This window comes from Mobula birostris, chromosome 17, assembly GCF_030028105.1.
Source record: "Mobula birostris isolate sMobBir1 chromosome 17, sMobBir1.hap1, whole genome shotgun sequence".
Taxonomy (NCBI): Eukaryota; Metazoa; Chordata; class Chondrichthyes; order Myliobatiformes; family Myliobatidae; genus Mobula; species Mobula birostris.
In genome coordinates this window covers 18,857,268-18,879,599 of record NC_092386.1, presented here as the reverse complement: position 1 = coordinate 18,879,599, position 22,332 = coordinate 18,857,268, and the positions used below count along the sequence as shown (strand labels likewise).

General features: G+C 42.1%; 1 protein-coding gene across 2 annotated transcripts in view; it reads left to right on the top strand.

Moving 5' to 3' along the window:
• The window catches only part of LOC140211536 (solute carrier organic anion transporter family member 3A1-like), a 307,116-nt gene that overhangs the window by 239,965 nt on the left and 44,819 nt on the right, over positions 1-22,332 (top strand). For both annotated transcript variants that reach the window (XM_072281326.1, XM_072281327.1), the window contains exon 5: positions 12,497-12,661. In XM_072281326.1, coding sequence (XP_072137427.1) covers positions 12,497-12,661 — 165 coding nt within the window. The remainder of the gene's footprint in view (positions 1-12,496; positions 12,662-22,332) is intronic.

Sequence of the window (22,332 nt, the reverse complement as noted above, 5' to 3'; positions counted from 1 at the left end):
TCACTGAGTTAGCTAGGAATGAGGGCTTGGCACTCTGATATAATGTATTTTTTAATAGAACTATACAGCATAGAAACAGGCCATTTGCCCTAACTGGAACATGCCAAGCAAAATTCCCATTTCCATGCATTGGTCCAAATCTCTAAGCCTTCCCTATCCATGCATGTACCTAAATACCTCCAAAATGTTGTTAATTTAGCTGCCTCAGCCACTTCTTCTCGCAGCTCTTTCAAAATACTGACCAATCTCTGGGTGAAAAATATAAAGACAAGAGATTCTGCAGAATCACATATCGGAAGAGCCCTAGATGAACGAATAATCCGAGGAATGCACACATAAAATAATGAACATGGAAAAGCAGCTCTACATTAGAATGAAATCATCATTTAGTTTTATGCTTAATGTTGTCAAAACGCTAAAAATGCAACACTCATTAGATCTCCACTATGTCATGTTACCACTTTGAGAATTGTGTTGATGAGAATACAGTAGGAAGTTTGTGGGATAACATCTTGTCAGTGGCTTGCAGCTGGTCCCAAATGACTTTTATGTTAGTAATTTGGCCAATTAACTTAATTCTTTTAACGGCCAGTTGTTTACGGGAAGTTAAAGCATTCATCAATCAGCACAGGATCATTTCCTTTCCACTCTTCTGTCCGTGGTTTTGAAACGGGCTTTCCCAATTACTCATCAAGTACTGCCACAAGTTGCTTTTGCTATTTTGGATGGTCTGACAATTCAAAGCGCTTCCTGTGCTGCTGTCTGTATTTTAATTCTATGTAGATATCAGCCAATTGCATTTTTACAGCCACAAGGCCCCGTTATCAGATGGCACGGTGTTGCAAGGCCAGTTGTGCAATGAGTCCTATCACATTCCCATTGTTGGAACAGTCCAACACCTGTTTGAAGAGATAATAGGTGTGATCCTCGCTGGTGGTTGGTAGTCCGGACTTCTGTTACCATCGACTGGAAGCTATCTGTGTCTGACAGTTATAGTCATATAGCACAGATGTCAGGTGATTGTATCCTGGTGATGACAACTCCTGGCCTGCATGATTTATCAGGCCAATTATTGAGCACTGGAGACTTTAACAAAGGGAAGTCTGTTCAGGCACTGTGTTGGAATATTTTGCTCAGACAACAAGTTGCATCAGATGATGGTTCCAATTTTAAATACTTTGCTGCTGCAGTCAGTGTACAACTATCACTGGATGCATGTTTAATAGATTAAATTATTAGGGTGGGTTGCATTGACCTACCTGGACATCTGTCATTTTCTACACCCTGACTAGGTCATAGAGTCTGTGGTGGCCAGTGCAATCGTGTTTGCTGTTGTGTGCTGGGGCAGCAGGCTGAGGGCAGCAGACACCAACAGAATCAACAAACTCATTCGTAAGGCCAGTGATGTTGTGGGGATGGAACTGGACTCTCTGACGGTGGTGTCTGAAAAGAGGATGCTGTCCATGTTGTATGCCATCTTGGACAATGTCTCCCATCCACTACATAATGTACTGGCTGGGCACAGGACTACGTTCAGCCAGAGACTCATTCCACCGAGATGCAACACAGAGCGTCATAGGAAGTCATTCCTGCCTGTGGCCATCAAACTTTACAACTCCTCCCTTGGAGGGTCAGACACTCTGAGCCAATAGGCTAGTCCTGGACTTATTTCCTGGCATAATTTACATATTACTATTTAACTATTTATGGTTTTATTACTATTTAATTATTTATGGTGCAACTGTAACGAAAACCAATTTCCCCCGGGATCAATAAAGTATGACTATGACTATGACTATACCTTACTTCCCAGGAGTCAAGGTACGATCCACTCAAGGTGTAGAAAATGAAAGATGTCCAGAAAGGTAGTTTCCTCTGGAGAAAGGAACCTGCAGAAGGTGAATAGACTTAAGAGCAGAACAAGAGCAGTGAACTCAGGGAGCTTCTTCACACGATGGGGAGTGAAGATATTTCACTCCACCTGCAATATTCTGAGTATACTGATTCTTTTAAAGTTTTTCAAAACTGGCACTTGCCTTTAGTTAGCATATCAAGGTATTATGGAGCAAAGGTTCTTATTTGAAGTTGTAGTGCCCATAAACCAGGGTTTCATTGATTTGCTCAAAGGGGTGAATGGTCTTATTCTCTTCCTGTGAATGGAACTACAGACCAGTTACAAAGGATTTTTTTTGCTTTACTTACTTACTTTTGAGTTCAAAAGCTGTGACTTGAGTTCAAGAACCATGAAGTATTGTTGCAGCTGTATAAAATGGTTAGACTGCACTTGGAGGAGAAAGGTGGAAGTTTTAGAGAGAGTGCAGAGGAGATTCCCCAGGGTGTTGTCTGGACTAGAAAGCATGCTTTATGAGGCGAGGTTGAGCGAGCTAAGGCTATTCTCTTTGGAGCGAAGCAGAATGAGAGGTGACTTGATAGAGGTGTCCAAGATGATAAGAGGCATAGACTGAGTGGACAGCCAGAAACTTTCTCCCCAGGGCAAAAATGGCTAAAATGAGGGGACATAATTTTAAAATGATGAAATTTATTTTTACACAGAGAGTGTTAAGTGCTTGAAAAGCTCTGCCAGAGTGGTGCTAGAGGCAGATATATTAGGCATATTTAAGAAATACTTAGATAGGCACATGTTTGCTCTTATATCTTATGCTCATATGAACATAGAATAGTACAGCACAGTACAGGCCCTTTGGCCCACATTATTGTGCTGACCCTCAAACCCTGCCTCCCATATACCCCACCCCACCTTAAATTCCTCCATATACCTGTCTAGTAGTTTCTTAAATTTCACTAGTGTATCTGCCTCCACCACTGACTCGGGTAGGGTATTCCACACACCAACCACTCTCTGAGTAAAAAACCTTCCTCTAATATCCCCCATGAACTTACCTTAAAGCCATGTCCCCTTGGATTGAGCAGTAGTGCCCTGGGGAAGAGGCGCTGGCTATCCACTCTATCTATTCCCCTTAATACCTTGTACGCCTCTATCATGTCTCCTCTGATCCTCCTTCTCTCCAAAGAGTAAAGCCCTAGCTCCATTAATCTCTGATCATAATCCATACTCTCTAAACCAGGCAGCATCCTGGTTAATCTCCCCTGTACCCTTTCCAATGCTTCCACATCCTTCCTATAGTGAGGCGACCAGAACTGGACACAGTACTCCAAGTGTGGCCTAACCAGAGTTTTATAGAGCTGCATCATTACCGTGCGACTCTTAAACTCTACCCCTTGACTTATGAAAGCTAACACCCCATAAGCTTTCTTAACTACCCTATCTACTCGTGAGGCAACTTTCAACCATAATGGATGAAAGAGAAATGGAGGAGTATGGGGGGAAGCCAGGGTTAGGTTGAACTTGGATCAAGTTTAAAAGTCAGCACAACTGAGAATACAACAAAACATTATTCTGGAGAATGTATTGTAAAGATTAGTTTTATTTGTCAAATGTACATTGAAATATCAAAACATACAATACAGTGAAACGTGTTATATGCATGAATAGTCAATGCTGTCTGAGGATGTGCGGGGGCAGCACACAAGTATTGCCATGTGACTGGCACCAATATAACATGCCCATAATTTATTGACATGAACCCGTGCTTCTTTGGAATGTGGGAGGAAACTGGAGAATCCAAAGGAAACGCGCGTGGTTATGGGGAGAACAACAAGCTCTTTACACTCAGGTGGGAATTTGACCCCAGTTACTGATCACTGGCACTGTAATAACATTACACTAATCGTTATGTTGATATGCTGCCTCAGTGTTAGTATTATATTAGTATTCATGTCTGAACTTTTTTTAGTGGAATTTTTATTATGAGCTTCAAATAAGTTTGACATTTACAATATGCATCATCAAGATCATGCCTTGTTCACATTGTTACTATCAGGGAGGAGGTACAGAAGCCTGAAGGCACACCCTCAGCAATTCAGGAACAGCTTCTTCCCTTCTGCCATCCGAATTCTGAGTGGACTTTCAACCCGTAAACACTCCCTTACTACTTTTTTATTTCTATTTTTGCACTATTTATTTAATTTAACTACGTATTCACATTTTCCCTCTATTACAGTATTATGTACTGCATTGTACTGCTGCTACAAAGACAACAAATTTCACAACATATACCTGATTCTGATATGCATTCTCCTATTAAATAGATTTAAATTTACTAAATTAGAATTGAAGATATTCAGCAGAATTCCAAAAAAAAAGTGCGCATCCCTTTAAAGGAAACATTTTGGAGACCAGCTTTGTCCTTTCAGTTTTGAATAATCAGTAAACATTTTTCAGTAATACTTTGTAGAGTAAACAAGTGGAATAGCCGCTAAAGGGATTTCTGAATTTGTTAATGGTGATAAGATTGAGAGTAAAGCTAGGGCGGGAAAAGGGGAAAATGTTTTCACTTAACCTTATCCCCAGGGAGGTGTTTTATGTTTAAAATGCTCTGACCAGTTTACACCTTCACAATGGGTCTCCCGGCTGCACTGGTTGTGTAGAGCACAGAATGGGAAATGATTAAAGTGCATTATTGATTGAGTGGCAAATTAGTTTGGAAAGGGTTAGCTTCTGGCAACAGCCTTTCCCGAAAACAAAGCAGCTGCTGTGTCATCACGGCGGTCTCCATGGAATATCATGGCAGGCCTTCTGATACTGCATCTGCCACTGAGTAAACTTTCCTTTTACCCAGTATTTTTAAAAGAAAATAGTAGTTAACTACATGTTTAATAGATTATTATCGGAGGTTAAATGAAAACCAACAGCATTTCACTGTGTGAACGCTCTAAAGTTCCTATCGTCCAGGAATATAATGATGAATTTAAACAACAGGAATTCTGCAGATGCTGGAAATTCAAGCAACACACATCAAAGTTGCTGGTGAACGCAGCAGGCCAGGCAGCATCTCTAGGAGGAGGTACAGTCGACGTTTCAGGCCGAGACCCTTACGAAGTCCTGACGAAGGGTCTCGGCCTGAAACGTCGGCTGTACCTCTTCCTAGAGATGCTGCCTGGCCTGCTGCGTTCACCAGCAACTTTGATATGTGTTGTAATGATGAATTTACTTCTTTTGTAATTTATTTTTTGTTGAATTTCATCATCAAACAAACATTTCCATAAGATGTATTTCAGATACTGTACATATATATCATGTAATCATATTTGTCACAAATCTCCACATAATATTTATCTGAGGTATACGCTTATAGAAAGGAGAGGAAAGAAAGAACAATTGAAGGAAGAAAACTATGTTCAGAGTAAGGAGTGATCTGTTTTTTACAACATATTCATTGACTTGTGAGAATAAAATCAGGCCTATGAGGTGTTATGTAGTTAATTTACTTCTATGTCTTAAATCTTTTTATGATTGGCTGCACAACAATTTGTTGCATGGATATTAAATAGGAGAAATAAGGTGGTATTTTCCTGTCAAGTATGTTGGTGTCACCATTACGCCTTAAATGTAGGGCAACTGGTTTAGCTGCTCTTAACCAGATCTGGATCTTACTAAATAAAATATTCATACAGTGGGTGGTGAGTATATGGAACCAGCTACCAGATGAAATGGTTGAGGCAGGTACAGCAGTATTATTTAACAATCACTTTGATAGATACAGTATTGTACAAAAGTCTTGGGCACATATGTATATCTAGGGTGCCTAAGACTTTTGCACAGTACTGTAGTCATTTTATGTATTGCACTGGACTGCTGCTGCAAAAAAAAATTTTCATGACATATGAGAGTGATGATAAACCTGATTCTGATATGGGTCTCGATTGTGGACTAAGGGTGAGAAGAGGGCAGGGAGAGGGAAATCATGGTTGGGAAAAGGGGAAGGGAGAGGGGAGGGATCAGGAGGCACCACAGAGAAATTCTGTAATGATCAATAAAACAATTGTTTGGAATCAAATGACCTTGCCTGGTGTCTCAGGGCTGGGCGTGTCTGCACCCACGCCACCCATACACCTGGCACTTCGCTGCTGCCTGTCCCACACCCCTCTCACGACACTCCACCCTCACTACTCCCAACTTCCTTTGCTCCCACCAGATTTACAAGCTCACTCTCTGCTGCACATTGACTAATACAGTACTGTGCTAAAGTTGTAGGCACACAGGATGTATAGATGTGTATAAGGCTTTGACACAGTACTGTACATGAACTGCTGGAGTTTAAAGAGATAAGATGTGAACACAGGAAATTTGGACCAGCTAGTAGCATGGTGGTCAGCATGAACTGGTGGGGCTGAAGGGCTTGTATCACTGCTGTGGTGCTCTATGACTGTCTGACTGTAATTGGGCCTCAGCTTCGAATGCCAAACTGCTAACATTCCTGCAAAGTCCTGGAATGTAAATGTAACTTCCAACTTTATTTAGAATCATAGGGCAATACAGTGCAGATCAGGCCCTTTGGCCCATCTAGTCCATGCCAAATGATTTTGCTGCCTAGTCCCATCGATCTGCATTATGACCATACCCCTCCCTTCCATGTAACTATCCAAAACTCTCTTAAAGGTTGAAACTGATCCTGCATCCACCAATTTTGTTGGCTGCTTGTTCCACATTCTCACCACGCTCTGAATAAAAAAGTTTTTTCTAAAGTCCCCTTTAAGCATTTCACCCATTGCCCTTAACCCATGACCTTTAGTTCCAGTCTTGTCCAACCTCAGTGGGAAGAAGCCTGGTTGCATTTGCCCTATCTGTGCCCCAAGTTACAAACAGTCATTTTAACCTTCAGCTCTAACAAGTATTCTAAGATCAGGGGCACATTTGTAACTCAGCTGGTTGGCTACCATTGCTGCTTTCATCCCCGTCACCAGAGATCAGGTCGATCTTGCTCTAAAGTTACTGAGATGCTTTCCCTCTCTCCAATCCCCCTCTCACCTTTTGTGCTCTGAGGAGGCTCACCTTTTGCATGAGACCCGCCTTCTGTTTCCCAGACTATCCAGGGTACCGACCACCCAGATTCTGTTCCTGCTCCACATGTCAACTTGGTATGGCAACTGCATGTGACTGCAAGCAACTACAGAGTGTTGGGGCCACAGCTCAGCACGTCACACAAAAAAAAGTCCCCCCTTCTGCCTCACTGCCTTGGTAAAGCAGCTAGCATAATCAAAGTCCCCTCCCAACCCGGACATTCGCTCTTCCTTCCTCATCCGTTGAGAAGGGGACCCAAAAGCCTGAAAGCGCGTACCATTTGTGCTTTGTTCATATCAATATGTTCTGTCCTTCGCCTTTCCCTGATCTGGATTCTCCACCGTCCCTATGCTTCTCCAAGATATCTGCACTCCCTTCATTTTGGGCTCTTGCTTTGCCTTGAATCTACCTTGTATTCAGTTGCCAAGACGTTCAGCTTTGGAATTTCTCCCTGAGGATCTGGATGAGTGCGTGAGTTGAAAGGGCATCACAGACTAGAGAGCAGAAAACAAAGTGGCTGGACGAATTCAACTGGTCAAGCAACATCTATGGAGGAAAAAAAGAATTGTGGATGTTTCAGGGGGTAGCCATGCATTAGGACTGAGACTGAAGGGAGCAAATAGCTAGTTTAGAGGGGGAGGGGATGCAGCAGGGGCTGATAAGGTGATAGAGCGAAACAGACAAGGAAAAAGGGTACAAAGAGCCAGACTGAAGGGGGTGAAGGTTCTTGATGCAAAATATTGGCAATTCTTTCCCCCGTCCCCTCAGATGCTGCTTGATTTTTGCTCCAGATTTCTGCATCTGCAGTTTCTTGTGTCCTCTGTGTTCAGGTTCTGGTACCTGGGATGAGTTTCAATAAGTTTAATGGTCAGAAACGTAATGATGGGACAAACGCCTGTTTCATTCCTGTATGACTGTGTGACTCTGTTTCTTTACCTCTGTCCCTTTCAATAAGGCACTTCTTAAAACATAACTCTTTGCTCACATGCCCTGGTGTTTTGTTTCATTGTTTGATATCAAATGTGTTCACTGATACTCCCATGAAGCACCCTGAATTTTATTGCTAATGTGTGAAGCAACAGTATGATTCCATGGTAAAGGATTAGTATTTTGCTCGAAGTTATGCTGGATATTGTGCTGCTAGACTTGTCTTACTTAACTCAACTTCACTTGTCCTATCATTGAAATGTTCCCACGACCAGTGGAGTCACTTCCAAAGACCCTTTATCTCATGTTCTCAATATTTATTGCTTATTTTATTATTTCTTTCTTTTTGTATTTGCACAAATTGTCTTTTGCACACAGATTAAACACTCAAGTTGGCGCAGTCTTTCATTGATTCTGTTATGGTTATTATTCTATGGATTTATTGAGTTTGCCCACAAGAAAATAAACCTCAGGGTTGTAAATGGTGACATATATGCACTTTGAAAATAAATTGAACTTTGTGCTCCTGTAACAGAGAATGAGAACACAGAATAAGGAACAGTACAGAGTAGGAACAGGCCCTTTGGCACACGATGTTGTGCTAAACTAATTAAACTAGTGATGCCAAATTAAACTAAACCATTCTGCCTCCACATGAACCATATCCCTCCATTTTTATATTCATGTGCCTCATACAGCCCTATCACCTCTGCCTCCACCACCACCATTGGCAGTTCATCCCAGGCACCCACCGCACTTCGTGTAAACAGAAACTTTCCCCGCACATCGCTCTTAAACTTTTCCCCTCTCACCTTAAGTGTGTGCTCTCTACTATTAGAGATTTTGACCCTGGGGGAAGGACACTGGCTGTCTACGCTAACTGTGCCTCTCATCAGTTTATGAACATCCATCAGCTCCCCCCGCACCCTTCGCCATTCCAAAGAAAACAGCCCTAGTTTGTCAAACCTCTCTTTATAGCACAGATATGAGGGGTGATTGATAAGTTCGTGGCCTAAGGTACAAGGAGTCAATTTTAGAAAACCTGGCACATTTATTTTTCAACATAGGCCCCTCCTATATGTACACACTTAGTCCAACAGTCGTACAGCATGCAGATTCCTTTTTTGTAGAAGTGGTCCACATCAGGGGTGATTGATAAATTCGTGGCCTGAGGTAGAAGGAGATGAGTTATTCAAACTTTCTGCATTATCACTCAAAGAGTTGAACTGCACGTGCATGTAACGAGAGCATCTTGGACCTCCAGATGGTCCACAGCAGGGATGATTGATAGGTTTGTGGCCTAAGGTAGAGGGAGATGAGTTATACAGCTCTCGTTACATGCACGTGCAGTTCAACTCTTTGAGTGAAAATGCAGAAAGTTTGAAGTTTTTGCTCATCTCCTTCTACTGTAGGCCACGAACTTATCAATCATCCCTGCTGTGTACCACTTTCTGGAGGTCCAAGACGCTGACTTCTACAAAGAAGGGGTCCATATGCTCCACGACCCCTGTAAACGTAGGAAAAATAAACGTGCTAGGACTGACTCCTTGTACCTTAGGCCACAAACTTATCAATCACCCCTCATAATTCAAGCAATGTCCTGGTAAACCACCTCTGCACCCTCTTCAAAACCCCGACATCCTTTCTATAATGGATGGACAGAATTGAATGCAGCACTCTTATTTTTAAAGCTGCAGCATAACTCAGAGCCTTGGGAAGGCAGGTATCCCATACACCTTTTATTCTTAACCAACCTATCAACTTGTGCAGCCTCTTTCATGGACGTGGACCCCTAGATCCCTCTGTACACCAATGCTGTTAAGAGCCTGCTATTAACAATATACTTTCTCTTCACATTTGATCTCCCAAAGTGCGCTTTCCTCAATCTGTCATTTCTCTTCTCATGGTGCAAATGATCCGGCTGTTTCCTATGGCAATCTTCAACATTTCCTCAACAACATCATCAGGGTAGAACTCTCAACTAGAAATGTTGAGTGCAGTGTATCGCCTGGAGCTCCATTTGTTACTCAGATGTAACAAGAGTTTCCAGTACAAACATGTCCTAGCCATTTTATTACTTGTAACATGGAACATAGAACATAGAGATCTACAGCACTTTAAAGGCCCTTTGTCCCACCACGTTGTGCCGACCATATAACCTACTCTCGAATTTCCCTACCACATAGCCCTCCGTTCTAATATGCTCCATGTATTAGAAATTAATTTCTAAGCAGCAGAGATGAACTTTAACCACAGGGAGCCTCACTCGCAAAACTTGTTATCATTGCAGACAAATCATCATTTTGGAATTCCAAGAATGTTACTATTCCACAATATCAATCATACTGTAATCTTATTTGACCACAGTGAATGAGTAAATGTTTGTAATGCTTTGATAATTTTGTTTTCATAAATCAGAGTACTGAATAGAGGAGCTGGGATATTTATGTTGAAGGTACATGAGATGTTGGTGAGGGCTTAATTGGAGTATTATGTGCAGTTCTGGTCATCTAACTGCACGAAAGATAACAATTAGATTGAATGAGCACAGGAGAAAACTTAGAAGTATGTTATCGGGACTTGAGGATCTATCTGAGTTATAGGAACAGTTTGAATAGGTTAGGGCATTTTTCCCTGGAGTGTAGGTGAATGATGAGATATTTGATAGATGTAGGCAAAATTATAGGGAGCAGAGGTAAGGTAAATGCTAGCTGGCTTTTTCCACTGAGGGTGAAATATTTGAGGTGAAACACTTTCATTCAGAGGGTGGTGAGACTGTGGAATGAGCTGCCAGTGGAAGTGATGGATATGGGTTCAACCGCAACATTTTAGAGAAGTTGGGGTAAGTACTGTACACAGATGGGAGGGGTATGGAGGGCAATAAGACCAGGTAGAATATCAGTTTGGCATGGGCTAGATGGGCTGAATGTCCTTTTTCTGCACTGTAGTGTTCTATAGTTCCATGACTCAGTGACACTATGAAGTTGAAGTGATATTTTCCGAAGCACCTCTCTTCTTGTTAGAGTATGGATTACAGCAATCCAGAAATCATCGGTCCTCAGTAAAATATCTTTCACTCTGCCAAAGGAGAAACTTATGATCAGAAGGGAAACAAATTCTTTGGTTGGGAAAAAAAAGTTCTTGGTGACCCTGTGAAAGTTCCTTGTGTTGTGGTGCCATCTGCTGTTCACAATATTTCCAATAATCTCATTTACACACACACACAAAATGCTGGAAGACTCAGCAGGTTAGGCAGCATCTTTAGAGAGCTGATGTTTCAGGTTGAGTCCCTTCAGTAGGACTCAAGAATGATCCTGTTGAAGTGTCTCGGCCCAAATCGTCGACCGCTTATTCCTTTCCATGCAGTACTGTGCAAATGACGTAGACACACACACATGCGTACATATATATAGTGAGGGTCGTGAAATTTATGGAACGCCAGGGACGGTGGGTTGTGTGGGCGCAGACACACCCAGCCCTAAGACACCAGGCAGCGTCATTTGATTCCAAACAATTGGTTTATTGATCATTACAAAAAGTCTCTCTGATGCTTCCTACTTCTTCTGTCCTCCTGTCCCCTTTTTCCAGTCATGATTGCCCTCTTCCTGCCCTTTTACTACTCTCAGTACACTATAGAGAACCATATCATAATCAGGTTGATCATCACTAATATATGTCACGAAATTTGTTTCTTTTTGCAGCAGCAGTAGAGTGCAATACAAACAATTACTATAATACTCTGCAAAAGCTTTAGGCACCCTACTGTATGGTTCTGTATTTATGGATTAGTCTGTTGCATATGTGGACTGTAGGCTTTTTCAGACTTACAGTTTTTGTATTCTGTTTTTTTTTTCACCGTGCATTTTCGGTTTTGCTATGTGAGGGGAGGGGTTGATGTTCTTGTTGCATTTTGCGCGGTGGAGGGAGGTTTGGGGGTTGGTGATCGGGGATGCCGTTTTTTTGTGGGGGGGTGTGAGGGGGGATTGATGTTTCTCTGATTGACCTTCATGTTCTTTTTTTGTTTTGTGGCTATCTGGGGAAGATGAATCTCAGAGTTGTATATGGATACAGACTTTGATAATAGGTGAACCTTTGAACCTTTTGACTCTTTAATATATGTGCCTAAGACTTTTGCACAGCACTGTAGATGCTGCCTGACTTGTTGAGTTCCTCCTGCATTTTGTGTGTTTTGCTCTGGATTTCCAACATCTGCAGAATCTCTTGTGTTTAAAAAAAATAAAATAAAGGCATCCGTTAGCCTTGCGAGACTATGGATCTGCGCCTGGAAAGTCTTCACTCTCCAGGGCGCAAGCCTGGGCAAAGATGTATGGAAGACCGGCAGTTGCCCATGCTGCAAGTCTCCCCTCTCCACGACGCCGATGTTGTCCAAGGGAAGGGCAAGGGCCGATACAGCTTGGCACCAGTGTCATCACAGAGCACTGTGTGGTTAAGTGCCTTGCTCATGGACACAACACGCTGCCTCGGCTGGGGCTCGAACTCACGACCTTCAGATCGCTAGTCCAATGCCTTAACCACTTGGCCACATGCACAACTCTAGTGTTTATGATTTAACAAAACCAAGCTTTTTCTTCCTTAAAAATAGATGTTGCTTTTTTCTTATTCTGTTTTATTGATCTTTTTCCCCAGCAATTCCACAAGTAACCAAGCAGCTGCTGATGAATCCAGTCTTCACCTGCGTTGTGCTCTCTGCCTGCATGGAGGTAGCTGCTATCAGTGGCTTTGCTGCTTTCCTGGGCAAGTACCTGGAAAGGCAGTTTGGTCTGAGTGCTTCATATGCCAACCAGTTCATAGGTAAGGTCATTACTATTAGTCATTCATCATATGAGTTGTTCTGTGATTCTCTGAAAGCTGAGGTAAAAATGCACTTGCTTTCGTTTTGGCATCTAGGTAAGAATACAGTTACACACACAAAATGCTGGAGAAACTCAGCAGGCCAGGCAGCATCTATGGAACAGAGTAAACAGTCAACATTTCGGGCCGAGACCCTTCACTAGGACTGCCTTTTAAAAGGGCTATTAATAGTTTTGGACCCTTCTTTACAGATTAGGCACCATGGTTTAGTTGAAAAGAGGGAAACGCAGGGCAAGAAACGATAAAATTGCCATTAAAAGCAGGTGGTGGGCTAAAACAAACGGAGGTGACTTAATTAGCTGTGTTCTTTGGACGGGAATATATTTCTTCACAGCTTCTAGAAGCACCAATCAGACAGAATCATTGCTCAATAGTCATTTGATTTAAAAGCTAAAACATGCGGTTGAACGACTGCAGCTTGGCAAGGTTAGCATAGGACGTGGCTCTATTTAGAAGTGGAATTGCCAAGAATATTGGTCCTCTTAGTTGAAGAAAGATGGTATCTCACAGGGTGCAGTGTAAAGAAGTTTTATCAATTTGATCCCAGCAGAGACCTCCATTGGTCAGGGTCAACCATGGATGTGGCGTCCTAGCTGTTTAGATACACAAAGCCAAGGCAGCACAATATGGAGAGCAAGCTGTTGCCCATGTATCAAGCTCCCCCTCTTCATGCATCTGCTGAACCTAAAGGAACAGCAGATACTGATATAGTTTGGCACCAGCAGCATCGCAGGAGTTGCTAGTCAGCGTTGAACTCAATGTAGTACTGCCTTAGGGATTCCAGATCCAGATTTTTCCCTCGGGGGTTTACTCCCAAAGCCTTCCCTATGAGTGATTATAGCTGCAAGGCAGCGGAGGTTTGAGATCAGAGCTTTCCTTCTCCTCGATGAGCAGCCAACCACAGCTGAAGAGCCCATCTGCCCAAAGGAACTGGTTTTAAGGCACCAGTAACCCGCCTTTATCCCTTCTCCTGTCAGTAGAAACAGTTCCGCTAGGCTCATTAGCTCAGCCACATGTGAAGGCCAGGAGCTGGACTTGGTTGTCAGAGGCTATTTGAGGCTCACATCATTGGGACCATTTAACAGGTAGTGGGAGCTTGTCCCCATTACCACCCCACAGCTATAACACCCTTAAGGAACCTGATCCCAGATATGGTGCCATTATCATGCAAGGAAAGATTAAACAGGTATTCTACACATTCTTCAAAGAGTAAGGGGTGATCTCATTTTTAAAGGCAGATAAGATTGATATAAGGGAGAAAGGGTAAATGTTGAGATGAGTTGAAAATTTATCAATTTTCTCCTTAAGACTATTGTAGGTCCTCATTACAGAGAACTCTAGAGGCAGAGTCCCTTTGTGTATTTAAGACTGAGATGGACAGATTTCCGATCAGAAAGATAATCAAGAGTTATGGAAAGGGCATAAAAATAGACTTGAGAGTTATCAAATCATCTGTGATCCTGTTGAATGGTGAACTAGGCTTAATACTTAATACTTTATACTTTATTGTTGCCAAACAATTGGTGCTAGAACATACAATCACCACAGCGATATTTGATTCTGCACTTTCCACTCCCTGGATTACAAATATTAAATATTAAAAATAGTTAAAATTAGTAAATATTAAAAATTTAAATTATAAATCATAAGTAGAAAATAGAAAAATGGGAAGTAAGGTAGTGTGAAAAAACCGAGAGGCAGGTCCGGATATTTGGAGGGTACGGCCCAGATCCGGGTCAGGATCCGTTCAGCAGTCTTATCACAGTTGGAAAGAAGTTGTTCCCAAATCTGGACGTACGAGTTTTCAAGCTCCTGAGCCTTCTCATGGAGGGAAGAGAGACGAAAAGTGTGTTGGCTGGGTGGGTCGCATCCTTGATTATCCTGGCAGCACTGCTCAGACAACGTGCGGTGTAAAGTGAGTCCTCGGACGGAAGATTGGTTTGTGTGATGTGCTGCGCTGTGCTCACGATCTTCTGCTGCTTCTTTCGGTCTTGGACAGGACAACTTCCATACCACTCTCTCGAGGGGGTGAATGCTCTGCTTCAGTTCCCACATGGATCTTGTGGAAAAGCTGATGATATACTTTAATCCAGTACATTAGGCACGTGGCCGCGTCCACGGTGAGGAAGATAAAGATTCCAAAATCTTCACTTACTGAGGGTCTTGCTGGATATAATTTCAGGAGCCAGAACCAAAATCGGATTTATTATCACTGACTTACATGTCCTGAAATTTATTGTTTTGCTTCAGCAGTACAATGCAAAGATATACAGTTACTATCAATGACAGAAGTAGCTAAGTAGCACAAGGAACACAGTAATGAGGTCATGTTCATGGGTTCATGGACCATGCAGAAATCTGATGCCAGAAAGGAGGAAGCTGTTGCTGAATCATTGAGTGTGGGTGTTTGGGCTCCTCCTGTACCTCCTCCCTGATAGTAATAATAGTAAGAGAGCGTGTCTCAGATGATGAAGGACCTTAGTCATGAATGTGGCCTTCCTGAGACAACGCCTCCTGAAGGTGGGGGAGGACTGTGCCCACGATGAAGCTGGCTGAGTCTACAGTGCTGCAGCCTCGTATGATCCTGTGCATTGGAGGCTCTGTACCAGGCTGTAATGTCACCAGTCAGAATGCTCTCCACTGTACTTTGACAGCAATTCATATCGCCTCAAACTCCAAAAGAAGTATAGGCCGGGTTTGTCTGATCCTTTATGCCTTCTCCAAAAGAATATCACACTTAAGCTACATAAGGATAAACTTGGCAGATTAGTGCTCCCAGTTCTTGATTCTCAAACTGGAGCAAGTCTAGCCGATTAGATGCTGAGATCTGTGCTTCTCATTCACGGCCCAAATGATTTTGTAACCAACAAAGTTAATGGTGGCAAAGCAGCATAGTTGCAAGCTAGGCTCATTAATCTCCATGCCGTGTCGTATAATTTAACTTGGCATCAGGGTGGGTAAAGTATAAACTGGTAGAAGCGAACATTAACATTCCTAATCTCCCCTCTGAGTCACACAAGTAATGTCACGTCAGCTAGAAACAAGTGCTGATTTGTCCCCACGGGCAAAATGGCCATTTTCACATTTAAATAGGGGCTTCAGATGGCCATTGGGAATTGCCTGAAGCAGTCCTTCGGACATGGAAGTGGGCAGATAATGAAATGAATGTCAGTTTGTACTCCTGTAGTTTTGGCAAGGTTACTAGTCGTTATTCTCCCCCGGGAAGGTTTGTTACAGCTGGTGTCAGGTATTTCTTTGCAATATGTTGCTTCAAATTGATTGAAAAGGTTAAGGTGAGCTAATGATCTGACTTTTCCTGAGAAAGCCAGATTACTGAAAAAGATGCACACAGATGGATTTGGAAATGCAGCATTGACCTGTTCCTAAATTTCCTCAATCTTTTCTGCTAATATTGTATTTTGATTGAATATGAAGAGATTTTGCTTTAGATTCACTCACTTTTCAAAGCTTGCAGCAGATTTTGGTAGAGACTCATAATAAATTAGCTTATACAGTATACAGTATCTATGGGCTATTTAATTGCAGAATTTGCGCAGTTACTGGTAATGGTTGGAAGGGATTCCTATCTATCCCTGAAAACCTACATTGCTAAAGGGATTTGAAGCAATTAATAATTAAGAATAGGAATTCCCTCTGCAAGAAAATAATGTTTGTGCATTTTCTCTGCATGCATACTGTCACCAGATTCTAGTACCATTCCTTAGCAGTGGGAGTTGTGCCATAACTCGGGGAAATATAGAAAAAGGATGCAGACTCTCAAAATCCCAGCATTTAAGGCAAGAACGGAGCATAATAGCAGAGCAGGAACTAATTCCAATCCATTTCCAAATTCTAATGACAGGAACTACATTGAAAAAAACTTTGTATCTCTGTATAATTGCTACTCAACTGGCTAAACACTTCCAGCATTTTCTGTTTTATTCCAAATTATATCTGCCCTAAATTTGACCCCATTGTGTTTGAACACAATTCAAAAGCTCCAGGATCCAGAGCCTCTGTATCTAGGGGTGACAGATTATGCTTCACCAGAGCTAGTTCTACATATGCATCTTCCCTAATTAGAACACACTTTTGCAATGCAATCCAAAACAAATTAGGAACTATCTCGCATTAACTATCCGTGACCTGTAAACGTCAGATACAGAGGTTTAATTTCAGCAGATAATTTATAGTTTGTATGATGTTAAATTCTGTAAAACGATCAGTACTGTGTTCTAGAGTACTGTGCTAAAGTCTTAGGCATCCTAGATTTTAAAAATTAGTTTCAGATGCTATGGCCTGCACAGAGCTTGATCTCAACGTCATTGAGGCTGTCTGGGATGACCTGGAGAGATAGAAGCAAGCAAAACACTCGAAGTCTGCAGAGGAACTGTGGCTTGGAGACAACATCTTGGAGACACCAGCTGATTTTCTTATAAAACTGCAGGACAGTGTACGGAAGAGAATTGATGCCGTTTTAAAGGCAAAGAATGGTCACACCAAATATTGATTTGATTTAGTTGCTGTTTACTGCTCCTTAGAGTAAATTGTTGATATTGAGAAACTTTTCATTCATTATTTTTGAAAGCATCTTCGCTTTAAAGAATTTTTTTACTTGTGCCTAAGACTTGAACCGTAGTGTATGTCCCTATTATTTCACACAAAAAAGCAACATCAAATTATAGATTAGACCATTGCATCTGGTCATCTGCATGTCAGTGTCTTAGGACTGTAAATTAAACAATTCTCAAAGGAAAAAGGTGATCATATCTAAGATGAAGAATTTCCAGAATGGTGGTTACAGTGTTTTCTCATATTGCTGCTATAGTTGCCATGGTAATAACTTAATTGAAAATCATTTGCAGCATAATCCTCTGCTGTCTTATGATTTAAATTAAAAATATATCGTTGAAAATGATCTTCAGTGCAACGATGCCAACAGAATATTGTCCTTATCATTGAAGCTCAGTCTTAAATATCCAAATTTAACAAGGTACGTTATCATATGATCACCTTCTGTTTCAAATATTACTTGATTTAAAACCAGCTGCTGTATATCTGCATCAGCTATTGGTTTTATTTTGATATACAAGCTTTGACATTTCTGGGACTGGACTGTTGCCTGTTGATTTCCCATGAAGGCAAAGCAACGTTGGTTGCTCCTGATGTGGCCTTCTATATATTGGCGAGACCCGACGCAGACTGGGAGACTGTTTTGCTGAACACCTACGCTCTGTCCGCCAGAGAAAGCAGGATCTCCCAGTGGCCACACATTTTAATTCCACGTCCCATTCCCATTCTGACATGTCTATCCACGGCCTCCTCTACTGTAAAGATGAAGCCACACTCAGGTTGGAGGAACAACACCTGATATTCCATCTGGGTAGCCTCCAACCTGATGGCATGAACATCAACTTCTCTAACTTCCGCTAAGGCCCCACCTCCCCCTCGTACCCCATCTGTTACTTATTTTTATACACACATTCTTTCTCTCACTCTCCTTTTTCTCCCTCTGTCCCTCTGAATATACCCCTTGCCCATCCTTTGGGTCCCCCCCCCCCCCGCCCTCCTTGTCTTTCTTCCCGGACCTCCTGTCCCATGATCCTCTCGTATCCCCTTTTGCCTATCACCTGTCCAGCTCTTGGCTCTATCCCTCCCCCTCCTGTCTTCTCCTATCATTTTGGATCTCCCCCTCCCCCTCCAACTTTCAAATCCCTTACTCACTCTTCCTTCAGTTAGTCCTGACGAAGGGCCTCGGCCTGAAACGTCGACTGCACCTCTTCCTACAGATGCTGCCTGGCCTGCTGCGTTCACCAGCAACTTTTATGTGTGTTGGTACTGAGCAACAGTTTGCCTTTGGGATAAACGTGAATCTTTCAAAACAAATTGCCCTCATCTTTCAGAACCCACACAAATTTACTTTCGAAATCATTTGAATACACATTAGGAATAGAACATATTGTAATAAATGATTGTCCAAGGAGTAAAGTGGAAAACTGACACCACTGTGTTTCTCTAGAGTTGAAATATTATTTTAATAACAACACCAACTTGTATTTATTAGCCCCTTTAATTCAGTACAACATTCAAAAGCACCTCACAGGAGTGCAAACAAAAAGATATTTGACATCAAACCAGGTACCAAGGTAAAAAGAGACTGCAGGTGAGGGAATCTAGACTAAAGAAAAACATAAACTACTGGAGGAACTCTGTGGATCAGGCAGCATCTGAGGAGGCAAATGAATGGCTGATGTTTTGGTTTGAGACCCTGTATTAGAATTGAGAGTGTAGACGAAGGATAGTTAGTGGAAACAGGAGCAAATTTCTACAGGTGTACTGTGGAGAGCACTCTGACTGGTGGCATCACCCGCTGGTAGGGAGGGACCACTGTGAGAACTGAAAAAAGCTGCAGAGGGTTGTAAACTCAAACCATCTCTAATCTGAGACTATAGAGGAGGCCGTGGATTGAATGTCAGAATGGGAAGTAGGATTAAAATGGGTGGCCACTGGGAAATCCCACCTTGTATGGTGGACAGATTGAAGGTGTGCAACGAAGTGAGCATGGCCTGTGGTGTATGTTTCATAAAAATTCTGTGATTTACTTACAAGTTTTTCAAATGCCTCAGTTTAAATGCAGGTGTGATTTCAACTGTTTACTGGGGGTCTGTGAGTGCTAGTAAAGCATTTCAAAGGAGCAGGGTTTTGTTGCAGTTTTGAGACTGATAAGCGGGGCAGGGACAATCGTTTAAGACTGAAGTGTATCGGAATGTCTTTCTGCAGAGGCTAGTGAATCTCTAGGATCCTCCAACCCAGAGTGTTGTAGAGGCTGAATCATTGAGGGTGTTTAAAGAGGAGATGGGTATATTTTTGTAAGATTGGGGAACTGAGTGCTATGAGAAACTGTGACGGAAAAGCAGATGAGGCCTGGGGCGGCTCAGATGTCATCATATTGAGCATCAGGGCAGGTTTGAGGGACCAGGTGGATGATTCTACCATCCCTTTTATGTTCTAAAGCTGCAAAGCTACAGAGGAGGTGGTGGATTTGTCACGGGGACTCTGTATGGATGAACTATTGCTTATAAATGCTCCTGAGCTTCTCCCAGTACTGTGATTCATACACAACTCCAACCTTGACCCAGTTCTCTTCCTGTTGCCAAAACTGCTTTACCGTTTCCACGGGCCACATTTGGCAATTAGGAAATCAAGCATAAATGCATCGCTGGTGACCGGTAAATTACTAAATGCTGGAAGAGAAACTAGCCAAGAGCAAATGAATTAAATGAGGTTAATATGCAGTCAATGCTATTACTGAGCAGTGATGCCCAAAGAAAGAGTAGATAAAGGGGTGTGCCTGCTCTCCATAAGTCCGTTCAAATAAATGAACTGAAAAGCAAATGCAGAGGGCATCTGGTTTCCTGCAATCATTACTCCAGGGTCAGAGGTGCTTGGTGTAAGTTCCGATATGTAAGATAATGCTGGATTACACCTTCAATGTATGTAAAATAGATTATAAAATAAATGCCTTCCACATATTGTGAAAATTAATTTACCGTTTACAACAAATTATTGACTATCCCAACTCTGCATTCAATTTTTATATGTCTCTAGAATCAAAATAGCTGCCAATGGTCTCCCATGATCATTTGAAAACGCTCATTAACAGCTAGAAAATCTGTGTTTTGTATTTTAATTGTGAAGTGATTTTGTGTTACAAAGTAAATTTGTGAAGAATTTTTTCCTTCACGTATGAAATAATTTAAGCCTGATGTTTCCCTTCAGTCAAAAATAGAACAGCTGATAACATTCAGACCAGACTGGTTCCTTCCGCTCTCTCCACCCCGTCACACTGCTTGTTTCCTAGTAAAACTTTTCATGTGAGGATTCTTTCCTGCTCATTCTAAAGCCATTGTCAGTCCACACAAGGAAGGCTATTTAATGACTGTCATATTTTCATAAAGGACAAAGTGTGCAAGATATTTTCAAAAAAGCTGCACATCCTACTTAGAAGCATTGTCTGTGCTGATTGTAGTTTTCAGATTGGAAATACGTTAAAGTCACCGACAACCGTGGTTCTGTTTGGAGCATGAACAATAAATGGTGTTGTCTGCAAGTTAGATAATAGTCTGTAATTATGTGAGGCATTTGCCCAAGTAAAACAAAAAATTATTTAAGTATGGGCCAGCATTTACCAAGTTATTTTCCTCTCTCTTTCGAGAGATTATTCCTTTTTGATAACATGCACAAAATGCTGGAGGAGCTCAGCAGACTAAGCAGCATCTGTGGAGAGGAATAAACAGTCAATGTTTCAGGCTGAGAAACTTCATCTTTATTCCTTGCCATAGATGCTGCCTGACCTGCTGAGTTCCTCCAGCATTTCGTGCAAATTACTCTGGATTTCCAGCATCAGCAGAATCTTCTGCTTCTGTTCTTATTTGGTCACTTCTTAGATTTGTTTTCTGGTTAAATAGCTGGTGAAAATTTGACCTGATTTTCTGCTTCCTTGTTGAACAAGTACAGCACCCCTGTGACTGGCTTGACAGAGATCAGCTTACTTCCTCTTTTCATCAGACAACTGAATTTATCTTAAAATCAGCGAAGGTCAGAAACATGGTACTTTTTCACCTCTTTCCCCCTCCAGACTAACATGAGGTATAAATAGGGACTGGGGGGGGGGGCAGGAGAAACTGTGAGGAATATTGGTCTTGGAGGGATATTTGGCAGAACTTTTAATTTTGATGCAGGTTTAAAATAGGTGATACTGGATTGATTACACTGAGCAGGAAAATTGGGTGACGAATAGCTAGAACCGATGTCGGTATTCCCATTGATGTAGGAAGTTCCAGCTGTGCTTCTTCAAGGTGAGAAAAGAAAGAACAGACGAAAGTCCTCTGGGTGCACCTGGTCCATCCCACGTTCCAAAAACATTTCTGTTACTCTAACGTCAAAATAATCCGTCCCTCCAACATAGACCTCCACTTTTCCATCATCCATGTGCCAGTGTAAGACTTTCTTAAATATCCCTTATGTATCTGCCTCTAGCATCACATCTGGCAGGGCATTCCACACACCTACAACTCTCACTGTGTGAAGAACTCTCTCTGACATCTTCCCCAGTACTTTCCTCCAATCACTTTCAAATTATGCCCCCTTGAGTTAGTTATTCCTACCCTGGGAAACTAAAGTTTCTGGCTCTCTAATTCAGTGGTCCCCAACATCCGGGCTGCGGACCGATACTGGGCCGCGAAGCATCCAGGGGTGCAGTGGTAGTTGGAGCACACCCAGCACATCTCTAAAGGCTGAAATAAACAAGCTAATTAATTAGGCGCCTAAATGTCAGCCCAGATCAGAGGCGATTGCCGATTTCACTTGCTCTACGCGATGTTCACTCCTCTTTCCAGGGCTCTGGAGCCTTTAGCTGTTCCATTGTTTGGTCAATTTAAACGCCAGCCCAGACAGGCTGAAAAGACAGGGCTGTCAGGATCGAGGTGACATGTTGAATCTACACAAACTTCTAATAAAGTATAGGTGCTGCTGTGCTTTCTTTGTAATGACAGTTACGTGTTGGTCCCAGGACAGATCCTCTGACACTTTTCAGAGAGAGAAACGTTGAT